Source organism: Aedes aegypti, chromosome 2, assembly GCF_002204515.2.
Source record: "Aedes aegypti strain LVP_AGWG chromosome 2, AaegL5.0 Primary Assembly, whole genome shotgun sequence".
Classification (NCBI taxonomy): domain Eukaryota; kingdom Metazoa; phylum Arthropoda; class Insecta; order Diptera; family Culicidae; genus Aedes; species Aedes aegypti.
Window position 1 is genome coordinate 104,739,487 of NC_035108.1, and position 24,796 is coordinate 104,764,282.

The following is a 24,796-nucleotide window of genomic DNA, read 5'->3' on the forward strand; positions in this document are numbered from 1 at the left end:
CACGATTTTTACAGCACTCGTGGTAATTTAAATTTACGACTCGTGCTGTAAAAATCATCATTCAGCAACTTGTTCCGTAAACTACTATTACCGAAATGTTCAGCTGTTGAGAGTACGATGAAATACACGTATTCCAGTAAAATAAACTTAGTGTGTAAAACATAAAAAAGACATTTTGAGAATCATAAACGGAATTTAGAACCATTTTATAATATGTGGTCTTGCAAAAATGTTAACTTGAGAGCCTGTGCAAAAGTCTTGTCAAATTATATTTTACATACAGAGTTACAGCCGCATTATGAAAATAGGGTAAAGTCTCCCTTACTATATTTGTTTCCAGAACAAGCTAAAAATGTGTTTGCGTTAACCTCAATTACATTTTTATCTAACATTGATTTTTGTGTATGTTTTACATTGTTACATAGTAACTCTCATACAATCTTTCAAGAGCTTGTGCAGTTTTCATCCAAATGAGCTCAAATGTTTGAAGGACACTCTGAATTTGACTTAGGAGCAACACTATATTTTGAACCACCCTAAACTGTACTATTCCTAGTTGAGTAAACACTATTTCAAACGAATGAAATCAAAATGACACTTGTGGATCAATTTTACCCTTACTAACGGTGAGTCACAATCTGCTTTTCTTCGTCTTGAAACACATTGCATGGAATGGTAATTAGAAAGGGTCACGCAACGTGGACGGGTTGATACGGGCAACCCCTTCTGGTACGATATTGAAGGAATCTCTGGTTGAGAGGGTGGCGAGACAAATTTTGGCCTATAAGGACAAACCGAGCTACGGCGACTTCACTGTCACTTTTGGAGGCGTGAATAAATAGGCACCTCTAGTTGGACTTTCGTCGTGCGGCGCTGTATAATCAAGCACGTGGGTTTTTACCGTTGATCAGGTTTCTCCTAAAATTCGTATCGGATTACTTGTCCCGCTGGAATAGCTCAATTAAAAAGCGATTTCTGGTGTACAATATTCTTAGAATGGGTAATTTTTAAATCATACTTGCTAGACGATTCTTTCCAGTCATAACTGGGTCAGCAAAGTGACTAATGAAATTTTACGTTTCCTTACGTTTGGTTATAACATTCACCTGAAATGTTTTCCTTTCTACACAGCAATTAGGGCGGATGGTAAATGTCTTCAGGTTAGAGATCCAAGTCACAACGAACGAACTTCGTCATTCATCGAAAAGGTGGTGTGACGTATGAAACTGACAAACTTCGTCAGCATCGCGTGCCCAAAAGCTGAAATCCGACAGATTATCATAATTTGCCTATTGATTTTCGGTATGAGGGGCAGAGTAGGGTGTGGTTTTTATGTAAGTTTTCAAAAACTAAAGTTCATGTGCACTTTTGAATTTAAATCAGATAGAGATTGGGGCCTTCCTTAGCCGAGTGGTTAGAATCCGCGGTTACAAAACAAAGCCATGCTGAAGGTGTCTGGGTTCGATTCCCGGTCGGTCCAGGATCTTTTCGTAATGAAAATTTCCTTGACCTTCCTGGGCATAAAGTATAATCGTACCTGCCACACGATATACGAATGCAAAAATGGCAACTTTGGCAAAGAAAGCTCTCAGTTAATTACTGTGGAAGTGCTCATAAGAACACTAAGCTGAGGAGCCGGCTCTGTCCCAGTGAGGACGTTAATGCCAAGAAGAAGAAGAGAGAAACCTCACATTACATACCTTCAGTGAAGTTTACATAACTTATTTATTTTTCAAGCAATATTGAATCACTAAGCACCATCCTCTTACAAGTTTAATTTTTGATCAGTTTGTAAAATATCAAATTTGTCTAAAACTATAAACAGTATTGATTAAAAGCATCTTATGCTTTTCCCAATTTTACTAAAAAAAACATTTCAAATATAACTTGATTCTAAACAGTTTAAATAAAACAAATTATTAAAAATCGTTTGACTTAGATGCTTAACTTTCCATATTTTTGAAATTTTAATCAATTTCACACTAAAAGGGATTCAACTGGTTATTCTACATTGTTAATCCTTGAAATGGTTTCAGCACATGGTTTTAAGTTCATTTTTAAACACAAATATTTCGGACAGTTTCAATTTCCGGACACTCTATTTTGTATGAGAAACTTTTCACACGGAATATTTGGCATTCAAAAGTTCTCTCTTTCGAGGCTCATGTTCATAAGCATTTTACACAGATATCTATTGAAATGGCGCATTTGTCTCTGGCCTCAGTGGTTGGGTGATTTCAATTGATGATTTGATAGACATAGCTTTCATGAGCTGTCCGGAATTTGAATCTAAGTGTCCAAAATATGAGCCAAAAGTATGGAAGCGTGCAAAATAAGGAACATGAAAAGGCCACACATTTCTATTTATTTTAAATAATCCAAGTAGCAGAAACGAAATCTTTAATCATCATTCGAAAGTTAAGAGTTTACAAAGCTGAATAATACTAAGAAATCATATTAAACGTCACCGAGGCCTTAACTTATATATCATGCTGCTCAAGCTGCAATTTATGGATAAATACGGTGTATATAATATACTAACCACATTTAAAGTTGATTTAAAATGAGATAGGGCCACAAATATCGAATGAATTATAACTTAAATACGGCTCTAGTAGGGCCCTTTGCTACTTTAAATCAGCTTTAATTGTTGTTATACAGTAATGCTAGCTTTATATACTCCATATTCATGCATGAATTGCAGTTTGAGCAGCATGGTTACTTAGGAAGTGTCTGTAATATGAATAAAAAAAGTATTACATTTAAAATTGATTTTTTCAATCAATTTTTAAATAGTTTTTGTAAAATAATCGAGTCAAAAAATAAATGTTTTTGCTATGTATTTTGTTTACACTATTTACACACAGTTAAATTAGCTTCAAAACCATCTAAAACAAATGAGGAATAATTTGGATAATACTTTTTTTAACTAATGTAGAAGTACCGGTTATATATTTGGTGAATCGCAAGTCAGTACCATCTGTAAAAGTAGGCATTGAGAAAAGAAAATGGCTTGTGAAGTTTCCAAACTCGTTTTCCATACGAATATTCAAAAAAGTCCAGAGGATTGGAATATGTTCAAATCCTAATGAAACTTTCACAATTTGGTTTTCGCTACGATATCTTTTCGAGAAAAATATAAAGATGATCACAACACGGTTCATCAAAATGCAGATGGGACTGACTTGCGATTCACGGCAGTATACGGGTTAAGTTCATAATTCGGCCAAGTGGCATTCGCCCAAACGACTCATTCGGCCAGATGGCATTCGGCCTATCATCCTATTAAGCCAAATGATGTTCAGTCGAATGACTGGATATTGAACACATTCATATGATAGAGCAACATTCAATTGATCGTCCATTTCTTTTTCAAAAATAAAAAAAATCATTTCTCTTATGATTTTTACTCCTTTACATCTAATTTGGCCAAGGCATTCCTGATTTAACCATTCACATAAGAAACCAAAATTACTGGTCAATCTAGGAACCGAAGTTGAAAATGTAGCCAAAACTGGTTCTGGTGATCTATATCAAATCAATAAAACAAAATTTATGCTCAATTCCAATATTTTTCATACATACAATTAAGCCAACAGCTCACCAACTTGTCACTTGATATAGTGAAAATATTTTGTCATGGCATTCTAATATGGAGTTTTTGACTGTAGAGATGGCGATTAGAAACAACTTTTTCAAAGACACGATTTATTAAATAATATTGCAATTATGTCCTTCTTTCATGCGCTGAATTATGCTGTGTCGAAATAATCATTATGTAACACAAATAAGTTGCAAAATGACTATTATGAAACGCTTTTTTATTATGCAATTGTTTTGAGTTGCGTAATGAATCATTACAGAACAATATTCAGAAACTGCAAAAAAAGGGTGAAGGCATCCCAAAATAATTTGTGCTATCCTTATGTAGTCTTCATAAAAATTGTCAAAAACGTTGTACGCAACTCGGTGCGGAATCGGTTTTTAAAGCACGCGTCGTAATTATCCAAATTGACAAGCCTCGTTGGACAAATGTACAACTCGTGCTGTATGAACCATCATTCTACAACTTGTTGCGTAAACTACTATAACTTTTTCCCAAGACTTTTCTATTTTTTTCTGCATTCTAAAAAGTTGACGGCCATACAAAAACACGAGATTTTTGCTATACGCTATCTTTTAAAACCATAGAATAATTCAAAAAAATATTTTTTCAAGGGATAGTTTTAGCTCGCATACCTGTTTCTAGAGCAAAATAATGCAGACAACCCTTACAAGTTCTGAAAGTATCATATCTCCACTTCCGGACTCCAAAAAAAAACATTTTTTCATAAGAGTCTTCTCGTGCGTTTTAATATCTAACAGATAAGGCTTATGAATCACAAATCAATAAACAACTTATTTTCTCTAAGGGCCGATTTTGTCACCTTCGCTTAAACAGTAAACCACGTTTACCCATATGATTAAACTAGGTTTAAGGCCTGAGCGAAGGTGAAGAAATTGGCTCTGAAAGATTAAGAGTTATGATGTTCAGCTAAAACACGTGTTTCAATATGTCTACCAATTATAATTACAATTAAGTTATTACATATTTTTTTAACATAAAACTATTAAAAGTCTCAGAAAAGATTCACGAAGTTTTTAAATAATTTGCACAATTTTGTATAAAAAAAACTAATTCAAACTTATTTTTGTTCTTCCTTTTCTACAAAGATTTTTCACAATTTTAGACAAATTAGATTTTCTACAAACTGTTCATAAATTCCATTTGAGAGAAAATGATGCAAAAAGATTCAGAAATTATTTTAAAAGTAAGGTTACATATATGAACTTCAATAAAGGTCACATATTAGAAATCAAGGATTCACCTCAAGTCGCTTACGCCATCTCTAATACTTTATATTTTTGGCTTTTTATACTATTCGAATTCAGGATAGTTTATGAACTATTGGTTTTGGGAACTTTTGAAAACTAATCCGCACCCTAGAGAGGTGCTTTCATTACTTTCGAGGCTTCGTTGCCATGTACAAAAACATTCTTCATGATTCGAAGGCATTTCCTGTTGCAGCCACTAGCGGCCCGAATTGGTTTCCTTCGCCGTCAATTTTGGCTTCGGGCTCGATCAACGCATCACCAGGACCCGCAAAAGGCCCACACCATTTTTTGTTTTCACCTTGGGATGCTCATACGGTTAGTAGTCAGAATGCGGTGGAATATTTACTGGCTCGGCAAACGCCTAGATTGGTATCTTCCATAATGGCCCACCATTAAACGGGCACTTGGTTTGCCTTATATTATTTCACGAGGCTGCCGCATAGCTTAGCCTTTATTCAAATTGTTTCGATTGCAGCAGGGAGGCTTTCCCAAGCTCGTCGTGAAGGTTCGTCCTTTCATAAATGTCAGCCAATGCATGAGTAAGGAACAATGTTCAAGGTCACGGCAGTTAGTGGTTTGAGCATAAAGTATTTCCGGCTGTTGAGAATAGTTTAAGAAGCGTACTCCTACAAGTGGCATCTGTTAATAGTATGTATGGCATGGACATTGAAAATGTCATGTATAATTCATTGTACGATAACAAAGCAAAATTCATCGTTTACAACAACGGGGAATTTTGTCTCACCAACGGAATATTCCCGAAATGTATCTATGCAGTTCTGGTAGCACGGTGCTTCTGATTTTGAATTCTTATCTAAAAAAAATGCAACAAATGATTGATGCAATGTTCAAAACCGCAACTGTGGCTAGAACAGTGGCGTGAAAGTTAGAAACAAAATTGTATAGTCAAGTTTTTACACGCGGATGAAAAAAAATAAAATATTCCGAATATTTTTAGATATCCAATATCACAGCGTAACAAAAATGACATGTTTGCGTGTCTCAAGCATCAAATTATGTGTCTTTAGTTGATTTGGGTTTGCTGAATTTGATGCCGTTTTCAGAAATGTTCCAACACGTCACAATGTTTTGCTACATGTTGCCAAAGTTGTGTAAAACAGTGGCTTCATTGATGTATACATGAAATTTAAAGTATGATTTATCAAACTTTTTCAGTGATCTAACATGCAATATATGACTTTGAGATTTTTCCAACACGCTTGCAGTCTCCATACAAAACTTTTCATTTCTGTTATATGGCAAAATACAATACTTTTCTAAACCATCAAAATATAACTTCTGCGCATCGAAAGTATTACGAATTGTGTTGATAATAATTGGTTGGTTTGACTTTATTAACGAGATTTTTAGCCCTGGGCTAGTTCATCTCGGGACCAACGGCTTTACTTCCCTTCCGAAGGAAGTCGTCACTATAACTTTTTACGTCATAAGTGACTATGTCGGGGATGGGATTCGATCCCAGGTCCTCGGCGTGAGAGGCGAGTGTTCTAACCACTACACCAGGTCCGTCCCCCATTGATAATAATTGTAAAACACATGAAGTTTGGATTCTGTGGCAAATTAAGCGTATAAATAGTCATACAAGTTGGCGAACTTGCATACAAGTTGGCCAAAATCGTCAAATTTTGCATTTTCAACAGTCAATACCTCAAAAACTAGACGTGCTATGCTATTTTTGAAAACTGCGATAGATTCAGCAACCCGCTTAGTAAATAGCGGTATTTTGGTGCCTGAGACAAAAACGTATTCTGCAGTGTATTTTAAGAATTTCAATTATTTGAATGGCAAAGATCTATTAAGGTGAAGATAAATCGAAGCCAAACCTCAAATTTTCAAGAGCACGGATCTGGAGAATCAAACGTCCGTTTAAACTGAAAATTTAATCGATTGGTCACTCGCTGGTGGTGACCAATCGATTAAATTTTCAGCTGAAACGGGTGTTCGGTTTTCCAGATCCGTGCTCTTGAAAATTTGAGGTTTGGTTTCGATTCATCTTCACCTTAAAGCTGTTAAATTTTCCAACAGTTAATTCTTCTGCTTTTTCTTGGCGTTAACGTCCATACTGTAACAGAGTCTGCTTCTCATCTAGTGTTCTTCTGAGCACTTCCACAGTTATTAACCAAGAGCTTACATAGCCAAAATTTCCATTTTCGCATTTGTCTATCGTGGCAGGCACATAATACTCTATGCCAAAGGTATTCAAGGAAATTTTAATTACAAAAAGATCCTGGACCAACAAGAAATAGAACCCAGACATCATCAGTATGACATTGCTTTGTAACCAAAACCCGCTTAATAACTTTCCATGAACTCTTTAGCTACACATGATAGACGGAAGACAATCTGGAATAGCACTTTGCAGGGGCCTTCCTTAGCCGAGTGGTTAGAGTCCGCGACTACAAAGCAAAGCCATGCTGAAGGTGTCTGTGTTCGATTCCCGGTCGGTCCAGGATCTTTTCGTGTTGGAAATTTCCTTGGCTTCCCAGGGCATAGAGTATCTTCGTACCTGCCATACAATATATATTCGTAGTTCAGTGTGGAGTGTTTTGAGATTTTGTTTTAACTTATATCGTGAAGTTGTTAAAAATATAGTACGGGTTGTATCCGTATATGTTGTGCAGTTTTTTTCAACAGTTAGTCCCATGTTAGACCATAGTAGAACATACCACCATCCATCAGCTACTTTACAGCAGTTTCCAATACCCACCATCAGAGCGACGGAGAGGATAAGTTTGGTAATCTTGAACGGGTGGCGATACGGAAACCAATATGGAAATTTTAACGTGCACGACTACGTATGAATGGCAGGGGTCGCTGACCGAATTTCGATGGACAGTGACCCAAATTGACTATACTTACCGTCAATCAATCAACCTAAGAAGGTTACAATATTGTGAGGTCAAGGCATATAGTGAATGTTAATAAAACACTACAAGCTAGAAAACTTAAAGTGGAGAATGAGCATGAGCTTGAAAATTGATGACCTTACAATTCGTAGTTGCTACTCCGTGATTGACCAGAATAATCGAAATGGCACAAGGAACCAACAGATGGAGCTTGGGAGTAGTTTACCATTTTCAGTGTATTATTTCGAGAATTAAAAATATTATAAAGTCAATAACGGCCTGCCCACTATGGGGGATCAGGCGGTCATAAATCGAAAAATGTTGTTTCCTAAATCATTTTTTGTTATTTTTTACCTATCACCAACAATATTATTAAATTAAATCCAAAATTTGAAGTTCTGTTTCTCAGTTTCTGAGATATACAGTTTCAAAAGGAATGCAAAATTTACACTTTTCGGCGAAAAAACCCTTTTTCTTCAAGCCCATTGATCAATTACATTTTTCATTAATGCACCTCATCTGAAGACGTTCCCATAAAGGTTTTTACAGAAGCTTTCTGTTGGACTATTAAAATAATGTCAGATCACTAATAGAAAAGGTATTAAAAATGAAATAAATTGAACATTTTAGAAAATAATGCCAAATTTGATTGTCAAGAACTTTTTTACCTCGCAATTCCCCACATTTTTTTTAACAAAGTTTACAGATGGTCAGAATATTGTTGTTTTTTGTTTGCCTACAAGTTTTTGATTTATTTCGTATAACATTTATTTTTATTTTACCCTTAGGGTAGCCATCTAAAGGATAGGGTGGTCAGAAAACATGATTTTAGGAAATATGAACTATAGTTATTTTTAAACCAAAGTTCTCTGTGACCAAAGGTAGTAAATGCGTGGTTTTGTTACTTGTTTATTCATAACCACGACCACCACCGCCATAAGATTCGGAATAATATTTATCCATTAGGTATCTAGGAAACATCAATCGCTCTTTGTTGAGCACAAACAAAAATATGCTTGTTTGATTTCTTCGACAACAGCTAGTACCTAATACTGGCAATTGAATTTTATATATGAGTCGAGTATTTCACTGCCCGTGCTTCTGAAAATGATGCTTTTGTTGAAAAACTAGAAAAAGTATAAGCACCATCAAAAACAGTCATAAGTGAAGATATCGATAATCTTTCTGCTAATTCTTTTTCCGATGTAAAATTAAATCATATGAAGAATGTTGAAAATGCTTTCAAACATTTTTGTGCCAATTATGGAATAGCAGAAGTTAATCACGAAGCTATAGAAATTGGATTGTAAATTTGTAACAAAGCGGAAGGAAGCTTATCATACTAAAGATTTATTGAAAGGCTACATAATATCTGAGAGCAATCAACTGTCAAGAGCCAATAAATAAAATTTCAATTTGTATAGTTGGTATATAATTCTTGCAACTGTTCATAAATTTCTGGTTCATGCTGGTGAAATAATAATTCACTCACCTGCACCTTTAGGTTCACTGGCTGAAGAAAATTCCGGATGCCAGCAGAAACTTTTGAAAAAAAATAGGGTGATTCCTATTTTTTTTTTTTTTTCAAAAGTTTCTGCTGGCATCCGGAATCTAAGAAAACGTGCCCATACTTTCTGGGATACCCTATATTCTTGAGGCATCATACAATCAATCGTAGGCTTCTACATTCGACAATACAATCATTTACAATCGTACGTCACATTCTATATTTTAGACAATTTATAGTTGATACCATGGAAAGTAATCAAACCACACTTTCAATCAGCTTACTCAAATCTGTGAGACTGTTCTAGAAATTAAAAAAATACCAAGTAGTTATGTCACATTGCTAATTGTAACCGCATAACAATCACATTGAGATTGTATCTTATTGATAGATAAGTATATGATACTTATAGATTGGCCTTATAGGGCCTTCCTTGGCCGATTGGTTAGAGTCCGCGGCTACAAAGCAGCATGGCTTTGCTCTGGATTCGATTCCCGGGCGGTCCAGGATCTTTTCATAAAGGAAATTACCTTGACTTCCCTGGGCATAGAGTATAATCGTACATGTCACACGATATTACTTACTTTACTTTTGCTGGCGCTACGTCCTTCAAGACATGACCTGCGCCACAATGTTACGCCAACTAACTCGGTCCATGGCTGCTAATCTCCAATTCCTCGATTGCCCCACACTTCCAAGATCCTGCTCCACTTGGTCAAACCACCTAGCTCGTTGCGCTCCCCTCCGTCTTGTACCGGCCGGATTTGAGTTGAACACCATTTTTGCGGGATTGTTGTCCGGCATTCTCACAACGTGTCCCGCCCATCGTACCCTTCCAGCTTTGGCGACTTTCGTGATACTGGGTTCACCGTAGAGTTGCGCAAGCTCGTGGTTCATTCTTCTCCTCCATACGCCGTTCTCACATACTCCACCGAAGATCGTCCTAAGCACACGTCGTTCAAAAACTCCTAGCGCTTGCAGGTCCTCTTCGAGCATTGTCCACGTCTCATGCCCGTAGAGGACTACCGGTCTTATTAGCGTCTTGTACATGGTACACTTAGTACGGAAGTGAAGTTTACCAGACCGCAAGGTCTTGTGGAGTCCATAGTAAGCACGACTTCCGGCGATGATACGTCTTCGAATTTCTCTGCTGCAGTTGTTACCCGACGTTATCAATGATCCGAGGTAGACGAATTCGTCCACCACCTCGAACTCATCCCCGTCGATCGTCACGCGTCTGCCTATGTGAGCTGTATCGCGCTCGGTTTCTCCAGCCAGCAGATATTTCGTCTTCGACGTATTTACCTTCAATCCAACCCGATCTGCTTCACGTTTCAGCCTGGTATACTGTTCAGCAACCACCTGGAACGTTCTTCCGACAATGTCCACGTCGTCAGCGAAACAAATGAACTGGCTGGATTTATTGAAGATCGTGCCCCGCATGTTGAAGCCCGCCCGTTTCATAACACCTTCTAGCGCAATATTGAACAGGAGGCAGGAAAGACCATCGCCTTGTCGAAGTCCTTTGCGTGTTTCAAACGGGTCCGATAAAGCACCCGATATCTTCACACAGCACTGTACACTATCCATCGTAGCTTTGATCAGTCTAGTCAGTTTCCCGGGAAAACCGTTCTCGTCCATAATCTTCCATAGCTCTTCGCGGTCGATGGTATCATAGGCCGCTTTGAAATCGATGAATAGGTGGTGCGTAGGGACTTGATATTCGCGACACTTTTGGAGGATCTGCCGCAACATAAAGATTTGGTCTGTCGTCGATCGCCCGTCCACAAAACCGGCTTGATAACTTCCCACAAATCTGCTTGCCAGTGGCGATAGACGGCGGAAGATGATCTGGGAAAGCACTTTATAGGCTGCATTAAGAATGGTGATCGCTCGATAGTTCTCACATTCTAACTTGTCACCCTTTTTGTATATTGGGTATATTATTCCCTCCTTCTACTCCTCCGGTAGCTGTTCTGTATCCCAGATCCTGGCTATCAATCGGTGCAGACAAATGGCCAACCTGTCCGGGCCCATTTTAATAAGTCCCGCTCCAATACCATCCTTTCCAGCTGCTTTGTTGTTCTTGAGCTGTTTGATAGCATCCTTAACTTCACCTATTGTGGGAGTTGGCACGTCTCCCTCATCCGCCGTACTGATGAAGCCATTCCTCCTGCTGTCTTGATCTTCCTCCTCTGCACCGTTTAGGTGTTCATCGTAGTGCTGCTTCCACCTTTCAATCACCTCACGTTCGTCCGTCAAGATACCACCATCCTTATCCCGGCACATTTCGGCTCGCGGCACAAAGCCTTTGCGGGATGCATTTAGTTTCTTGTAGAACTTACGTGTTTCTTGAGAACGATACAACTGCTCCATCTCTTCGCACTCCAACTCTTCCAGGCGGCGCTTTTTATCCCGGAATAGATGGGTTTGCTGTCTTCGCTTCTGTTTGTATCGTTCCACGTTTTCACGGGTGCCTTGCTGCAGCATCATCGCCCGCGCTGCATTCTTCTCGTCCAAAACCGTCTAACACTCCTCGTCGAACCAACCGTTCCGTCGATTTGCTTCCACGAACCCAATGGCACCTTCCGCTGCGTTGTTTATGGCTGCTTTGAGACTAATCCAGCAGTCCTCAAGAGGGGCTTCGGTGAGCTCTCCCTCTTCCGGCAACGCTGCCTCAAGGCTTTGCGCGTATTCAGTTGCGACTTCGGGTTGCTTGAGTCGCTCCAGATTGTACCGGGGCGGGCGTCGGTACCGAATGTTGTTTACAACGGAGAGTCGTTGGCGCACTTTAACCGTCACAAGGTAGTGGTCCGAATCGATGTTTGCGCCGCGATAGGTTCTGACGTCGATAATGTCCGAGAAGTGCCTTCCATCAATCAAAACGTGGTCGATTTGTGATTCAGTCTGTTGGGGTGATCTCCAGGTGTACCGATACGGGAGGCTGTGCTGGAAGTAGGTACTACGTATGGCCATGTTTTTGGAGGCGGCGAAATCAATCAGTCTAAGGCCGTTTTCGTTCGTAAGCTGGTGAGCGCTGAACTTCCCTATAATCGGTCTAAATTCCTCCTCCTGGCCAACCTGAGCGTTGAGATCTCCGATAACGATTTTGACATCATGGCTTGGGCAGCCGTCGTATTCACGTTCCAGCTGCGCGTAGAAAGCGTCCTTATCGTCATCGTCACTTGCTAGGTGAGGGCTGTGCACGTTGATTATGCTGATATTGAAGAAACGGCCTTTGATCCTCAACTTGCACATTCTGTTGTCGATTGGCCACCACCCAATCACGCGCCTCTGCATTTCGCCCATCACGATAAAAGCTGTGCCCAGCTCATGTCTGTTGCCGCAGCTCTGGTATATGGTATAACCATCCCTATACGTATGTACCGTCGACCCTTTCCAGCAAACCTCCTGCAGCGCTACGATGTCGAACTTGCGGACCCTCAATAATTCGGAAAGAATGCGGGTACTTCCCAAGAAATTGAGAGACTTACAGTTCCATGATCCGAGTTTCCAATCGTTAGTCCGTTTTCGATGCCTGGGTCTATGCCGATTGTTCCGGTCCGAATTTACATTGTATGCTTCCTGTACTGATGATTTTTACGGCTGGCTTGTAAGGCCTGCACCAACCCCCTGTCTTGCCGGAGGATCATCGTGCACAGCACTGTTTAGAGTCCCACGCTGGCACTAGGACGATGATCAGCCGCTCCTAACATGGAGAACAGACGCTCTGATAAGCTACACCCTCAGAAGAGAGGAGCCCCCCTTCCCTGTCAGCATACGACCAAGGTTCCACCAGGGTTGGTTACCCGATCTTCCCTACGGTTACTCGTATCCCAGGCGGCACCACGGGGAGGAGGGATAGGAGTTACTGGACAAGAGGCTAAGGACCACAAATGGGGTCTATTTTATACCTGCAGGTACGCGAAGTACCAATGGTACGCATTGTCCAGTCATTTACCACCCATGTCACACGATATACTAATGCGAAAATGGCAACTTTGGCAAATAAAGCTCTCAGTAAACTATCTGAAGTGACTGCGACGATCTACAAGCGTTTTTTTAAGATCGCCGGCGCGAGAATTTTTTGCGCCACACATAATACAAATATGCAGTTATGGACAGTGCTCTAGCTCGCCAGCCAGCAGGCGCTTAAATTTCGTGGCCAACCTGTGCATTCAAATCTCTCAGTGATGATGTTCTTCACTGCGTTGCTTGGGCGCATTTATCGCTACGACTATGGACCGATGCACTAGTTCACTAATCTGACGTTTGATTTCTCTAGATTTGTGCTCTTTAAAATTTGAGGTTTGAATTCGATGCATCTTCACCTTAGGATTAGATCACGGTGAAGACTTCGTATGTGACCTCTAAGTTAGAGGCTCTAACACAGCCATTTCTGAACGGATTTGCTTCCGTTTTCACTGTTTGCTTCCCTTAGATAGTAATTCGATAGATCTAAGCAAAACGCTTCCCGTCACGTCCTATGCCGTCTAGTTCTCCACTGCAAAAATCTACGAAGCCTATGCCATTGCAAAGGCTTCGTTCAAACTTCAATTATTTCACCGACCTCACAAGGGAAGGTCACGATAGTGTTACACGGGGTTTTCAACCAAACTATTTTTGTTAGATTCTACATGTCGAAATATGAAGAACCCCAAAGCCTTTCGGGTGATGGACCAGTGATGTAGCCAGGAGGGGCTCTGAAAGGGGCAATTTTGTAAGTATATTGAATTATTAAGCTAATTGGAAATTTGACATAAATATTTTTTAAATATCTATTGTGATGAACAGAACAGAATTGACATTAATTTATGTTTAAAATGTATTTTCCATGCGATAGGCGCAATCGGGATGGGTTTAGTATTGGTATACTATTCTAATAAAACCAATTTTTTTTAGGTGTCCATATTCCATGTTAGTTACGCCAATGGCATGGAAAATACATTTTAAACATACATTAATGTCAATTCTGTTCTCTACCATCACAATAAATACTAAAAAAATATTTTTGTCAAATTTCTAATTAGCTCAATAATATAATATACGTACAAAATTACCCCTTTCAGAGCCCCTCCTGGATACACCACTGGTCCATCACCCGAAAGGCTTTGGGGTTTTTCATATTTCGACATGTAGAATCTAACAAAAATAGTCCGGTTAAAAATCCCGTGTAACACCATCGTGACCTTCCCTTGTCAGCAAAACGTTTCGCCGAGAACCCAACAGCTGAGAATTTGATAATTTTAATGCCGAATTTCGAAACTTATTTTACCGAGATTTCGGCAATCCAAATGTTTTGCCGAGATCTCGGCGAACGTTACCGAGATTCGGTAAACGTTTACCGTGATCTCGGTAAAAGTGTTACCGAGAATCGTCTAATTATTACCGAGATATCAGCTGTTGGGTTCTCGGCGAATCCGCTTAAGTGTGTTCAGATTTTTTTCTTAGATACTCAATTAAAATAATAAGTTAAATGCTGACTAGTTTAACAACCGAATATGTTATCCCATAATAACACACCCATCCTTTCTCCATTCTTTAATTCCAGCCACGATGCCAACCGAAGGCTACTCGGTGCTAGTGTGGTTCCCGACGGGGGACTTCGATGGGGACACCCCGTTCCAGTTGAACCCCTTCCAGATGGTGTTCAAGCAGAAACTGATCGTCATCACCGTCCAGTATCGATTGGGCATCTTTGGATTCTTCACGACGATGGACGGCTCGGCGCCGGGCAACTTTGGCCTGATGGACCAATCGGCGGCGTTGCTGTGGATCAAGCGGAATATCAAGCTGTTCAATGGGAATGAGGCCTCGGTGACCATTATGGGTCACGGTACGGGAGCGGTCTGCGTCGGGTTGCACTTGATGTCCGGCGAGTGGACCGACGAGATGTTCCACAAAGCGATCATGATGTCCGGAAGCGTGCTGCTGGATGCTATGGTCAAGAGTCCCAAGATGTACGGGTCAGCGCTGGATGAGATGGCCACGTCCTTTGGTTGCTTTCGAAAACCGACGGCCAGTTTGATTGATTGTCTTCGCAGAGTAGGTGGTCAGCTTTTGGCAGAGAATTCGCCGGTCATTGATTGGGGTCCGGTGGTAGATAGCGGGCTTAGTAATATAACGACTCCCTTTATACCGGACTTTCCTATGATGTTGGTCCATCAGGGGAAACTAAGGAAGGTTCCTCTGTTGATCGGCCATACCGATATGGAGGAAGGACTAGAGTTGGCTATGGGAGATATGCTGGAGCACGGTATCGGATCAGAAATGTTCGAAACCTTGCTTGGAGATGCAGTTATGATGGATCTGAATCAGCTTGATTTCAACGACACACTTTGCGGTGGAAATATGGAAATTGTAATGGATGCCGTACAGTTCCAGTACAAACCTTATCCACCGACGACAGATCCGATGAAGTTACGAAGACGATATATAGAGTTTGCAACGGAGAGAAAATTCGTAGCGCCAACGATAGAGCTGGCAATGCACATGAGTCAACTGGCCGAGACGTACGTGTACCGCTTCGACATTAAGCCGCGAACCGAAGCGGCCATGAAGGACATTCCCGAGTGGATGGGAGTGCCGCACAACTTTGAATTGATCTTCCTGTGGGGTCTTCCGTACTGGCTGATGCTAGCCGATGGGATGCAGTGGGACAGTGCGGACAAACGGGTAGCGGATATCGTAATGACCCTGTGGGCAAACTTTGCCAAGTTCACCAACCCGACCCAGGTGGGCGTGTACATCAAGTGGGATACGTTCACCAATGACGAACCGGGCGTGCTAATCATCGACCGCTCGTTCAACATGAGCGACCACTCGACGATGAGCTTCGGGGCGGTCAAGTTTTGGAACCAGTACTACCCGAACGTGATCCAGTTTGCGGCGCAATGCTGCAACGCCACCTACATGGCCGGCGCCGGCAACAGTTACCAGACGATGTTGAGTAGTTCCGTAGTCCTTAGTGTACTAGTAGTGAATTTTATATTGTTACAATCATTTATTTACATGCAAATACAATATTTTTTCCAGACGTAACCGTCGGATGGGGGAACTGCGTCCGGTTGTAAGCATTGTTTTTATACAGATATCACAATGCCGATGTGAAATGTTTTCCATATTGAAATAGTAGTTTAGCCAAAAAATTGCAGAATGATGATTTTTACAACACTTAAAGGTATCATACATCGTATTACTAGTGCGCATCGTAAACTCGTACTGTGCACAGAGCCGTAGCGTAGCCTCATGGCGTCCTTGGAGAACCGTGATTTGAGCGCCTTTTATTCAAAAATCTTATTCCTATTCTACTTTTTATTTTTACAGGTTTACGTAAAGTTACACAAGGTTTCTAAAGATTTTTTTTTTTCGAAATTCTAGAGCGTTTCTTGAAAATATTGAAATTAAAAAAGAACACGTAATACTTAAACATTAGCTTACTTTGGAAAGGCTTGTGCAAGAAGTCATACTAAATTTTTCAAATCTTTTTTAAAGGTAAATTGTCTGAAAAATTAGAAGTTCTTGAAATTTTTTGAAAAATTGCAAAGAAAATTAACGTTTATATGGCCAGATACGAAAAAAAAACTACTGGATTCGCTGCCCAGAGCTTGGCGTTACGTCTTAAATGTGCCTTTATCAAAGTTCAATGAAATACATACACCTGAAATAGTTATTTATGCAACAAGTTGCAAAATGATGATTTTTTCAGCACGAGTCGGCGAGCCTCGTTGGATAAAAATACGACGAGTGCTGAAAAAATCGAGTTTTGCAACGAGTTGCATACAACATTTTTTGCAATAACGAAAAATGCCGGTATTATTGGATTGTTGGGGATATTTCAAGAAAATCCACATGGCCATCCATGCGTTGTAGCAACTCAATGTTTCTCAATCAGGTAGGCTGTGGAATGACTGTAACAAATTTTCACACTTCCATTGCTGATTCTACTTTTAATGACAGACCAAGTAAGGACGCCCCGCTTAGAATTTTCAACCATATTGTATATGCTGAATTGCCAAGATTACAACGCTCCCGTCCTTTTATATAGTGAACCCATAAATCCTCTACTTTCGCAAGACTCAGAATCCCCACGGTCAACCAGCTTCTGAATCTAGGATCCGAATCCGATTTAATTCAGTTCGTCAAATGGATGAAGAATCAACTTAAGTTCTGATTCTACATCCATTTGACGAACCGAATTGCATTTCAATAAATGACGTATGGAGGTGATCCGACGCCGATTCGGTAACTTCCAAAACAGAACTGAAAAGTGCTACTTTTCGATACTGTTATCAGTGCTGAAAAGTAACACTTTTCAGCACTGTTTGTATCGGTAGGAAAAGTAGGCTGTTATGTAGGTCATTTCCTTGATAAAAAGTAAGCCGATACGCAATCGAATTGCAAAAAGATTATTGTAGACATTGTTGATGCATTTATTTCTCCATATTTTTTTAATACATTTTTTTTATATTTCAGAGAAATCATGCACAAATTTCGGTAATACTATTTATTAGTCATATTTTGTTAACTTAAAACAACAATTCAATTGTAGATTAGATTCAAAAAAGTGCTCGATCAAATCCATTTATAATCAAGAATATTTCGAATATTTTTGCCTTAAAACATACAAGAGTAATTTAAAAAAAAAAATTGTCAAAGTAGCGCAATGAATTTTTGTATAATGTTTGATACTTTACCCTCAGGAATTATTCAAAGAGACCAAAAGAAGATTTTTAAGGAAATCTTACCTTGAGATCTTCTATAGAAGTATAATTAAAAATAACAAAAAGAATAAACCCGTAGGCTACGGGGCGGACATACAAAATTCAAATTCCTCGTATTTGAGTATAATCCAATATTTTTCAATGGAATTTTGAGGGTTTCACTATTAGTTGTAGTTTTATGAGTAATGGAAAAGTATACATTCGGAATATTGTTGATAAAGCAATTCCAGAACATCTTTGGGTCAGGTAGGGTAAAAAACACATAAACTTCCTTTAAGAACTCATTTATCATATGGAAACTAAATGTTTTCATACAAAAAGTGTACAGACCAATTATTTGTAATAAGTTACGATGCACCAGGGAATTTATAAATGTATAATCAACCTAGAATAATGCTAAAGCCTCCAGAAAATTATGAAGTTTTGACCATTATCTACACAGGTTCAAACATTATTTTATGCGATTGATGTCTAAGTTTAGTGCTTCAAAGAACTCATTAAGCCTTAACAGACGTACCCACAAACTTTGCAAAGATATTGGATATTGGAAGTCATCCAAATCGTCCTGGAGTTCAGGTCCTTATGATCTACAAAATCTACTACAGTCTATACTCACCCAAATTCTAGTGAAACATTCTCATTCCTACCCATAAAGCTTCATATGGCTCGGAAAGTGTACTGCCATTATACGCATAACTGTCCCATGTTCCTAGTCCCATGTATACTACTACTAAACGTAGACATCAATCGCTTAAAATAATTAATGAGCCTGTGTATATTATAGTCAAAACTTCATAATTTTCTGGAGGCCTTAGCATTATTCTAGGTTAATTATACATTTCTTAATCCCCTGGTGTATCGTTACCAATTACAAATAACTGGTATGTACACTTTTTGTATGAAAACATTTAGTTTGCAAATGATGAATGAGTTTTAGAAGGAAGTTTATGTGATTTTTACCCTACCTGACCCAGAGATGTTCTGGAATAACTTTATCAACAATATCCGAATGTATACTTTTCCATTACTCATGAAACTACAACTAATAGTGAAGCAATCCTCAAAACTTCATTGAAAAATATTGAGTTATGCTCAAATACGAGTAATTTGAATTTTGTGTGTCAGCCCCGTAGCCTACGGGTTAAATACCAAACATTGTCATTCAATGAAATGGATGTTACGAAACGTTCTGTACGTATTCAAACATTTATCAGTCAGATCAGAATGGTGTTTAAGAGACGTTGTTTTTCACGGGTCTGGGTCATTTGGCATAAATCCATTTGGCTTAAAGTCATTTGGCATAACGCCATTCGAGATAAAGGGCATTTAGCAAAACGATCATTTGGCATAATGATCATTTGGCATAACAGTCTTTCGTGACAAATGGCCTGCTCCCGTTTATCACTTAGTTTATTATTTCAGTGTTACAGTCATCTCTCGCTTACTCGATATTTCGTATCTCGATATCGAGTTAGAGAACCATAGTAAAAGTTGGTTTTCATGGCTACCTCGATGGTCCCTTGGATCGCAGTTGCATTGATTCTGTGTTCTGTAACTCGATACCTCCATAACCCGATGGTCCCTTCAATATCGAGTAAGGGAGAGATGACTGTATATAATTATCTGATAATTTTTTTCGGGATTCAATGATTTTTTCGCCCAGGATTTTTTTAATTTTTTAAAAATATTATACGCAAATCTGGCTTGAGGTTTTGTGAGAAAACCATCCACTAATATCAAATAATCCTGCTTAAAAAACTGTCTGGGACCCGCCTAGTATTGGTTTATTATATCGGTTATAAGGGAGTTATTTACGTTTTTTGTGGAAATTATATGCCGAGTGGTATGAAAATTCTTCCAGTTTTTTTTTGTGTAATCTTACTATTTTAACTACCAGTTGGAAGAATATACATATTCGTTTTGTGTATATTTTATAGATATTTTTAAAGTAGGCACCGTGCATTAGCTGAACTTTCTATTGATGAATCATTCAACACCTTCTGAGATGCTTCCAAAATATTTTGTTGAAATCGTTCCAGAAATAGTTAAAATCTACCTAGGTTATGAATAGAGCTAATCATTTATATAAGAGGAATGATGGAACTCTGTGTGTGATGCAACATTAGCCCTCTATCGCTATTTGTTTATGTCTATAATTGTTTTTTCTTGACACTGTGACTCCAGCAACGCCCTCACTAAATATTTATCCCCAAAGATTCTAAGGTGCGTCACGCATTTTGGTGCCCCTAAAGCCTGATGCCCTTGGCGGGTGCCAACCTGGCCAACCGCACGCTACGGCACTGACTGTGCATACAGAAATTCGTTCTGTTCTCTGGAGCTTTTGAGGGTGTGAACCGTTTCACCGAATCGTTTAACTTTTAGTTAAAATTTGAAAGCTCGATAGTTATTTCCCCTCCGGTTTAAAATAACCCTGCTTTGGAGCATGGTTAAACTTGACAGTTCCTGCTCCCTTGAATTTGAGAATAACTAATCATCTGTCAACTTTGTTCTGAAATAACTACACGCAGAGAATTAGCAGCTATTCAAAATAATAAATATTTGTATTGTTTTAAATAAACGTTTTTGATTTGTTGCAATTCAAAAATGCGTTGGAACAACAATATTTTTTATCAGAATAAATCAAAAATTTTGTTGAGTTGAATAGGAGCAATCCCAACAAGAAATTTGTTGAAACAACAAAAGCAAATCATTACATCAAATAAAAGTTTTATTTGTTTCAATTTCCTTCACTGTTGGTTCAATTAACCATGCGTGTAGCATGAAAACTGTCCAGCCATTTTGGTTCTCATTTGAAACGGCACGAAAGTGGAAATATTCATTCGGTGCGTTGTATTTAAGTGAAAAGCGTGCAAAAACTGCTGTGTAAGGAGTTCAGGTATCCATAAACCATAATCGAAGCTGTTTTTGGTAAGTTTCGGCCATTCTTTCTAAATTGTTGTTTCCACTAATGCATTCTAAATTATTGCAGTCAATTCCTACACGAGCTGATGATTTCATTCTTTCTTGTCGCAGAGCGGATAAAATTCATTCGCCAGTTGAACGAATTATGGAGCAAGTTTCAAGAACTTCTTACGTAAGAGAACATAAAGTAGGCTATTCAGAACGATTATGGCTGTTTATTCTATAAAAAAAATAAAGAGTGCAGAGGACTGAGATAAATAAAAACGAGTTTTTATTTCAAACAAAAACAATATCACATTAAAAACATTGTAATTTTGTTTAAAAAAAACGATACGAGCGCTGCGGGTGGCGGATCGTCCACCTACCATATTTTTGAATCGACCGTTAAAAAGGTGGTCGATGGACAACGATGAGAGTGTAACGTCTGTTTGTCTGTGCTATAGGTTTTATTTTAATGCAGAAAATTATTGTTTCAAAAAAAAAAAGAAAGTTGAAACAAAAAATATTTTTGTTGCCCCGCATTTAACCCAGCTGTCAAATTCAACAATAAATATTTTTGAACCAAATTACGAGTTGTTATTGAAACAATGAAAGGCAATTATAATTGCCGATATATTGCCGAAGTGTCACTTTTGCTTGCGGAATGGGCCTATTCACATGACGTCTCAAATCAGCTGATCGGGAAACACTTTGACAGTTCTTCTATGAAAATGACAGGCCCGTGTTAGCACCGATCCTCCACCGATGTAAATAAATGCATAGACGGATCTGTCACATGAAAAGGCCTATTATAGAGCGGCACATTTTTCCGTACACGCAAAAAAATTTTGTTGTATAATCTACCAAATCCATGGTAGAATTAGGAACTGCACCAACGATTTTCAACAGACTACTAAAATCTGTTAAGTTTACTATAAAATGGTGAAAATCACTGAGCAGTGCAGTAAATTTGACTATGTCCATACACGCAAAAAAAATTGTGCGGTAAAAACTACCATTTTAGGGGGTTAACTTAAGCGCTCGCACCGGCAATTTTCAACAGACCAGAAATGCACTTGATTTTACCATGTCTGTAGTTGGAATCAGATTATTGTAAATTATTTCTGTCAAATGTACCAGTAATGCGGTGGGGTGTACCGTAAACATAGTAAATTGGTCTGAATTTCCATGGTAGTTTTAAGAATGGGCGTAGTCAGCTAAAATAGTTATTTTTACCACAGATTTTTTTCCCGTGTAGTAGCATCCACTACAAAGCATTGTATTTGAATCCGTGACACCCACCGCACAACACAGTGTGGTCGAAAGTATGATGCTAAACGTCTCAAATCAAGAATGTTTCTAGTTAAAAATACTACAACTCTGGTTAAATCAACAGAAGAAATTTTCTTGTGTAGTGATGTTGACTATGTTTTGGTAGAGTTAACAGATTATTGTATTCGGTTGAAAATCGTTGGTGCAGTTCTTAATTTTACCATGGATTCAGTACCCGCATAGATACGAACCATATTTGTACTGTTTCCCGTAGTGTACTCAACCATTTCCAACCGTATCTGAATAATTTTATACAACATGCCATGTAACAATAAATGAACCATACGGCGAACGGTTCTGACAGATTGGGTAATAGTAAATGAGAAAATAACAATGTTGGGAATAGGCGGTTAAGTTATGTAACCATTTGAAAACGACGATTTTTTTCAAACAAAATTTTTCATGAACAGTTCAAATTTATGGTATGGTAAACAGTTAAGTTACATTAAAACCATAAAATTCTAAGAAAATGAATAATGTTTGGTTAATTGTTGGTTTATTGTACTTTATGTGCTTTTTACTGTATTCAGTATAATTTTTTTAAATTTATACCATTAAAAAAATAAATAACCCATTTCGAGCATCTTAAGCAGTATTACAAATCGTATGGCAAATTTAACTATTTTCATAACTCGCCATACGATTTGTAAATCTGCTGAAGATATTTTTAGAAGAAATAAAGGAAAAAATGTAGGAAATAATACAATAAGTTATTTGTAGGAAAAATTATTTTGATACGTTCAGCTCCGGTCATTTATTTACAAAAGAACACTTTCAAATGAACAAAATCTGCATTGATAACATGTTGCATTATTCCACATTAAGAAAAATTTAGACTATCAATGTTTTATTCTCCACTAACAGAATCGGGTGTACACTATTTTGCCGACCGCAATGAAAAAGTTTCCGATAGATTCCTAGTTGGCATCTTCCGAGCAGCTTATAGCTTCCGCTAGTATACCAATCATTTAACAGCTTCTTTACGGAAATGTGTCTCGGAAAACATTGAATTCCAAGCTCCAAGCTTTCCATATTCTTGTGGGGGTAGCAGCAGCAGCAGTCTGGTTCCGGTAATTTTACTGGGTTGGAGGGTTCGATTGGTTCCGCACAGGCCCATGACAACCATATATCGATACACAGTGTTCTTCGTAGCCAGGATGTCCCGGGCGATAAATGAATATCGCCCACTGTCAGTTGTGACAACTGTGAAAATAAAGACCATTGCTTTGTTTAATTGTTTGTTATGGTTTGATTATCAATTTTTGATATTGTTAAATCAGCTAACAAAGTGCCAAAAAGTTGAAGCACATTCAACATTTCGATAGTTTTGGAAGGAGAGCAAACATTAAAAGGCATCCTGCAAGCAATCAGTGATTTGATTGCGACACTTGCTCGAGTATGGATCATAAACATTAAACAAAACTTTGCATTCTGATTGCACTCTCGATTTAAATTACCCGAAAATGAGTAAACACATGGACATGTTGGCTACGCTAAAAGTCGTCCCGTGCAATGGGCCTGGTTCCGCATCAGTTTCCGTCGTAGAGAAATCTGCATCAAAGCCTGTTAGTATTAAAAAAAAATGAAATGAGTCGTGTGTTACCTGTGATTAGTTCGATTTATTACTCACCATTACTACTATTTAACCGAATAATTCTTGGTGTTCCGCTCAAAAACTACAAATATTTTCCAAATACAAACCAGAAAATTATTTTCACTTTGTTCACTCTTGTTATGATTGATTAAAACACACACGCTAGAAAACTATCACATCAGCTTTTCTTATTTTATTATAATCATACCTAAATTATTTATTTTAATTATCTGTTTTCACGCAATTTGTTCAAAAAGTGTTAAAACACAATGAAAAAATATTTTCAGATCAAGTTATTCAATAAAACTAAAATTTTAGTATGTCACTTAGCAAAAATCACATAGCTGTTATGGGAATTTTTCAACAGTGGATGTTACGACACGCTCACGAATCTGCTCACGAATACTATAGCGGGTAACTATTTCCCAAACAGTTATGTTAAGGTAAAATAAAGTAAAAGACACATGTGTGTAAGTGTGCTGCGCAAATAGCAGTACGAACAATTTCACAGATGGTTGTTTTATAATGCTACAATTTCACACAAGTCCCCGGTCAACCATCCTATGCGCTACTTTAAATATCTTTATCCAATAATATAGATTTCTGTCGTTTTTACTTTATTGATAATTTTGTTACGTTTATTTATGTATCTTCATCGATCCATAACACTTCATAAGTAACTTCCTTTATCAAGCATGCGATATAAATCTTCAACGAAACGGTACTAAATTTCGTTCAATCATCTTTTATCGGTGGAACTTCAGTTACCTTTATGAATATTCATCGGAAAATGTGTCACGAATGATGCCAAAGTAACGTCATAAATTGACAACGAAAAATTAAGCTTGGTATCGAGGCACCTTTATTACTCTTTTCAATATCATTTCGTAAATCAGCGTAAAGATTTTCTGGTATATCGTATGACAGGTTTCGATGTTTTGATTTTGCAAAGATCGAACTATTTGAGACCAATGATGATTCTCCTCGACTCTTTTAA

The 24,796-nt window shown here is 38.3% G+C and overlaps 1 protein-coding gene across 1 annotated transcript in view; it reads left to right on the forward strand.

Moving 5' to 3' along the window:
- The window catches only part of LOC5579516 (cholinesterase), an 82,132-nt gene extending 65,826 nt beyond the window's left edge, over positions 1 to 16,306 (forward strand). Inside the window, exon 2 of the mRNA XM_021841821.1 lies at positions 14,801 to 16,306. Coding sequence (XP_021697513.1) covers positions 14,806 to 16,290 — 1,485 coding nt within the window. The 5' untranslated portion in view covers positions 14,801 to 14,805 and the 3' untranslated portion in view covers positions 16,291 to 16,306. The remainder of the gene's footprint in view (positions 1 to 14,800) is intronic.
- Positions 16,307 to 24,796: the final 8,490 nt, after the last annotated feature.